This window comes from Coregonus clupeaformis, unplaced genomic scaffold, assembly GCF_020615455.1.
Source record: "Coregonus clupeaformis isolate EN_2021a unplaced genomic scaffold, ASM2061545v1 scaf2270, whole genome shotgun sequence".
In the NCBI taxonomy this organism is placed as follows: domain Eukaryota; kingdom Metazoa; phylum Chordata; class Actinopteri; order Salmoniformes; family Salmonidae; genus Coregonus; species Coregonus clupeaformis.
The window spans coordinates 38,949-44,948 of record NW_025535724.1 but is presented as its reverse complement, the minus strand read 5'-3'; the positions used below and the strand labels follow the sequence as shown (position 1 = coordinate 44,948).

General features: G+C 42.4%; 1 protein-coding gene across 2 annotated transcripts in view; it reads left to right on the top strand.

Annotated features, from left to right (window-relative positions):
- Positions 1-666: 666 nt before the first annotated feature.
- The window catches only part of LOC121557248 (transcription elongation factor A protein 1), a gene marked incomplete at its 3' end in the record, with an annotated part of 44,178 nt that continues 38,844 nt past the window's right edge, over positions 667-6,000 (top strand). For both annotated transcript variants that reach the window (XM_045219324.1, XM_041871084.2), the window contains 1 exon segment: positions 667-841. In XM_045219324.1, coding sequence (XP_045075259.1) covers positions 767-841 — 75 coding nt within the window.

Below are 6,000 nucleotides of genomic sequence, written 5' to 3'. Positions count from 1 at the left end.
TCACGTCCGGGCTCTGGCTGGGCCACTCAAGGACATTCAGAGACTTATCCCGAAGCCACTCCTGCATTGTCTTGGCTGTGTGCTTAGTGTCGTTGTCCTGTTGGAAGTTGAACCTTCGCCCCATTCTGAGGTCCTGAGCAGGTTTTCATCAAGGATCTCTCTGTACTTTGCTCCGTTCATCTTTCCCTCGATCGGACTAGTCTCCCAGTCCCTGCCGCTGAAAAACATCCCCACAGCATGGGGATTCATGTCGGCAGGTAGCTTAGTGGTTAAGACTGTTGTGCCAGTAACTGAAAAGGTTGCTGGTTCTAATCCCCGAGCCGACTAGGTGAAAAATCTGTCGATGTGCCCTTGAGCAAGGCACTTAACCCTAATTGCTCATGTAAGTCGCTCTGGATAAGAGTGTCTGCTAAATGACTAAAATGTAAAGATGCTGCCACCACCATGCTTCACCGTAGGGATGGTGCCAGGTTTCCTCCAGTCGTGACGCTTGGCATTCAGGCCAAATAGTTCAATCTTGGTTTCATCAGACCAGAGAATCTTGTTTCTCATGGTCTGAGAGTCCTTTTGGGGCCTTTTGGCAAACTCTCGTCTGCCCCTGCAAACCGGTCGGCTTCCGCGTCATCATACTCCCTTATCTGATTGGTCGAATAGGCGGACCTTGTGGCTGGGGTAACTAGTGACAACCCGCCAAATGTCCGGTGCCCTTCGTCGACAACGATTTCCTGTCTTTGCAATTTTAACGTGTTAGAGCAAATTATTCACAATGGGTAAAAAAGAAGAAGAGGAAATCATAAGAATTGCGAAGAAGATGGATAAAATGGCGCAGAAGAAAAGCGGGGTGAGGTGTTCTGACGTGAATGAATTGGCTCCCATTATCTTGGCTGGTGAAAGCCCAGCATGCTAACGCTAGCTAGCAAATGGAGTTGAAAACCTAGACACACATAGCTAGCTAGCTAGCTAGCTAACTAACTAGCAGTTTTCGTCCTGTGGTGATGAATGTGAAATTTCGAAATATATTGGTCTTACTGGCTCTTCGTTGTCGTTTAACATTAGCTAGTTCAGTGGTGCTTGGTAGTCAAACGTTGTTATTGTGCTGTTAGCTAGCTAGCTAACTAAGCAAGTAACTAGCTAGCTAAGCTAACAACAATTAGCTAGTTATGTAGTTGCTAAGATAGCAGGTCAGTGTTAGTCGGAACTAAGAAACTGACATTTCCAATTTAAAAAAAATTCGCACTTAAATAAATAAATACACTTTCCAAATTGTACAAACAGCAGTTGGATTATACATTCAAAATGCTAAGTACCTAACTAAGCACACAAGTTTAAGGTCTAATATACATTTAATTATACATATGTCAGGTTGTATGATTCAAAAGCAACAATGGCTTTCAGGGAACGTTTGTTTTTAACAAGTCTTAATGATTGCATAAAAATATTAATTATTGACCAGGTAATTGAAATAAATAAACCAAATTTGACATGCTTGTATGTGAAATTGGCAAAATTAATATTGTTTGAAAATAAATGATGTAACTGCACCTAGAAAGTGGTAATATGATCACAGCTAAATATCTTCAGTAGTTTCAATGTCATTCCCACAACATGGACAGTCATTACGCTCAGTCATTACGCTCTACAATGAATCTCAATCTTTGACTGATAAATATAATTTAGAATTTTACATTTACATGTTAGTCATTTAGCAGACGCTCTTATCCAGAGCCACTTACAGTTAGTGAGTCATTTATCAGACGCTCTCATCCAGAGCCACTTACAGTTAGTGAGTCATTTAGCAGACGCTCTTATCCAGAGTCACTTACAGTTAGTGAGTCATTTAGCAGACGCTCTTATCCAGAGCCACTTACAGTTAGTGAGTCATTTAGCAGACGCTCTTATCCAGAGCCACTTCCAGTTAGTGAGTCATTTATCGGACGCTCTTATCCAGAGCCACTTACAGTTAGTGAGGACATACATTTTCATACTGGCCCCCCGTGGGAATCGAACCCACAACCCTGGCGTTGCAAGCGCCATACTCTACCAACTTTGCCAGACAGGACTTTAAAATGGTTCTCTTTGGCCTTCTCATAGGGAAAGACAAATATTTTATTCTTATTTTCCTGGTTACAGATACATACTGAATTTGACAGATATTATTTATTTTGAACTGTTCTGGGAAGAATTCTTTGGAAATAACTTGTCTGACATCTTTATTGTTACACTCTGTATCCTGCAAACAACAGCCATATATGTATGAAGATGGTAGGCAAGGAGATACATCTGAATGCAATAAAATCATTATAACCACTCCACAAATGTCTTGTTAACAAACTATAGTTTTGGCAAGTCGGTTAGGACATCTACTTTGTGCATGACAAGTAATTTTTCCAACAATTGTTTACAGACAGATTATTTCACTTATAATTCACTGTATCACAATTCCAGTGGGTCAGAAGTTTACATACACTAAGTTGACTGTGCCTTTAAACAGCTTGGAAAATTCCAGAAAATGATGTCATGGCTTTAGAAGCTTCTGATAGGCTAGTTGACATCATTTGAGTCAATTGGAGGTGTACCTGTGGATGTATTTCAAGGCCTACCTTCAAACTCAGTGCCTCTTTGCTTGACATCATGGGAAAATCAAAAGAAATCAGCCAAGACCTCAAAATAATTGTAGACCTCCACAAGTCTGGTTCATCCTTGGGAGCAATTGCCAAACGCCTGAAGGTACCACGTTCATCTGTACAAACAATAGTACACAAGTATAAACACCATGGGACCACACAGCCGTCATACCGCTCAGGAAGGAGACGCGTTCTGTCTCCTAGAGATGAACATACTTTGGTGCAAAAAGTGCAAATCATTCCCAGAACAACAGCAAAGGACCTTGTGAAGATGCTGGAGGAAACAGGTACAAAAGTATCTATATCCACAGTAAAACGAGTCCTATATCGACAACCTGAAAGGCCCCTCAGCAAGGAAGAAGCCACTGCTCCAAAACCGCCATAAAAAAGCCAGACTACGGTTTGCAACTGCACATGGGGACAAAGATCATATTTTTTGGAGAAATGTCCTCTGGTCTGATGAAACACAAATAGAACTGTTTGGCCATAATGACCATCGTTATGTTTGGAGGAAAAAGGGGGTTGCTTGCAAGCCGAAGAACACCATCCCAACCGTGAAGAACTGGGGTGGCAGCATCATGCCGTGGGGGTGCTTTGCTGCAGGAGGGACTGGTGCACTTCACAAAATAGATGGCATCATGACGAAGGAAAATTATGTGGATATATTGAAGCAACATCTCAAGACATCAGTCAGGAAGTTAAAGCTTGGTCGCAAATGGGTCTTCCAAATGGACAATGACCCCAAGCATACTTCCAAAGTTGTGGCAAAATGGCTTAAGGATAACAAAGTCAAGGTATTGGAGTGGCCATCACAAAGCCCTGACCTCAATCCTATAGAACATTTGTGGGCAGAACTGAAAAAGCGTGTGCGAGCAAGGAGGCCTACAAACCTGACTCAGTTACACCAGCTCTGTCAGGAGGAATGGGCCAAAATTCACCCAACTTATTGTGGGAAGCTTGTGGAAGGCTACAAGAAACGTTTGACCCAAGTTAAACAATTTAAAGGCAATGCAACCAAATAATAATTGAGTGTATGTAAACTTCTGACCCACTGGGAATGTGATGAAAGAAAGAAAAGCTTAAATAAATCATTCTCTCTACTATTATTCTGACATTTCACATTCTTAAAATAAAGTGGTGATCCTAACTGACCTAAGACAGGGAATTTTTACTAGGATTAAATGTCAGGAATTTTGAAAAACTGAGTTTAAATGTAATTGGCTAAGGTGTATGTAAACTTCTGACTTCAACTATATATATATACTCCACAGGAGGTTGGTGGCACCTTAATTGGGGAGGACGGGCTCGTGGTAATGGCTGGAGCGGAATCAGTGGAATGGTATCAAATACATCGAACTCATGGTTTTCCATGTGTTTGATGCCATTCCAGCCATTATAATTTATATTTATTATGGAGCCCCATTAGTTCCTGCCAAGGCATTAGCTGCTCTTCCTGGGGTCCAGCAAAATTAAGGCAGTTCATACAATTAAAAAAAAAAATACATTCACAGATTTCACAACACACTGTGTGCCCTCAGGCCCCTACTCCACCATGTATGTTATCGTGTGTGTATGCATGTGCCGTCCTCCCCTCAGCAGTATCCACTGATATACTCCTAACCCTAGACTCGGCGATTTAAACTTTCATTTCCATGTTTATTTGAGCTAGCTGCACTCATCCTCACTCATCTCTACTGTATTTGTATTTATTAAGGATCCCCATGAGTTCCTGCCAAGGCAGCAGCTACTCTTCCTGGGGTCCAGCAACATTAAGACAGTTATATGCTGTTGAAAATATTACATGACATTACATTTCACAAGACTTTACCCAATACATTTAGTGTGTTCCCTCAGGCCTCCACTGATCTATCACATACAGTGGGGAGAACAAGTATTTGATACACTGCCGATTTTGCAGGTTTTCCTACTTACAAAGCATGTAGAGGTCTGTAATTTTTTATCATAGGGACACTTCAACTGTGAGAGACGGAATCTAAAACAAAAATCCAGAAAATCACATTGTATGATTTTTAAGTAATGAATTTGCATTTTATTGCATGACATAAGTATTTGATCACCTACCAACCAGTAAGAATTCCGGCTCTCACAGACCTGTTAGTTTTTCTTTAAGAAGACCTCCTGTTCTCCACTCATTACCTGTATTAACTGCACCTGTTTGAACTCGTTACCTGTACAAAAGACACCTGTCCACATACTCAATCAAACAGACTCCAACCTCTCCACAATGGCCAAGACCAGAGAGCTGTGTAAGGACATCAGGGGTAAAATTGTAGACCTGCACAAGGCTGGGATGGGCTACAGGACAATAGGCAAGCAGCTTGGTGAGAAGGCAACAACTGTTGGCGCAATTTTTAGAAAATGGAAGAAGTTCAAGATGTCTGGGGCTCCATGCAAGATCTCACCTCGTGGGGCATCAATGATCATGAGGAAGGTGAGGGATCAGCCCAGAACTACACGGCAGGACCTGGTCAATGACCTGAAGAGAGATGGGACCACAGTCTCAAAGAAAACCATTAGTAACACACAACGGCGTCATGGATTAAAATCCTGCAGCGCATGCAAGGTCCTCCTGCTCAAGCCAGCGCATGTCCAGGCCCGTCCGTCTGAAGTTTGTCAATGACCATCTGGATGATCCAGAGGAGGAATGGGAGAAGGTCATGTGGTCTGATGAGACAAAAATATAGCTTTTTGGTCTAAACTCCACTTGCTGTGTTTGGAGGAAGAAGAAGGATGAGTACAACCCCAAGAACACCATCCCAACCGTGAAGCATGGAGGTGGAAACATCATTCTTTGGGGATGCTTTTCTGCAAAGGGGACAGGACGAATGCACCGTATTGAGGGGAGGATGGATGGGGCCATGTATCGCGAGATCTTGGCAAACAACCTCCTTCCCTCAGTAAGAGCATTGAAGATGGGTCGTGGCTGGGTCTTCCAGCATGACAACGACCCGAAACACACAACCAGGGCAACTAAGGAGTGGCTCCGTAAGAAGCATCTCAAGGTCCTGGAGTGGTCTAGCCAGTCTCCAGACCTGAACCCAATAGAAAATCTTTGGAGGGAGCTGAAAGTCCGTATTGCCCAGCGACAGCCCCGAAACCTGAAGGATATGGAGAAGGTCTGTATGGAGGAGTGGGCCAAAATCCCTGCTGCAGTGTGTGCAAACCTGGTCAAGACCTACAGGAAACGTATGATCTCTGTAATTGCAAACAAAGGTTTCTGTACCAAATATTAAGTTCTGCTTTTCTGATGTATCAAATACTTATGTCATGCAATGAAATGCAAATTAATTACTTAAAAATCATACAATGTGATTTTTTTGATTTTTGTTTTAGATTCCGTCTCTCACAGTTGAAG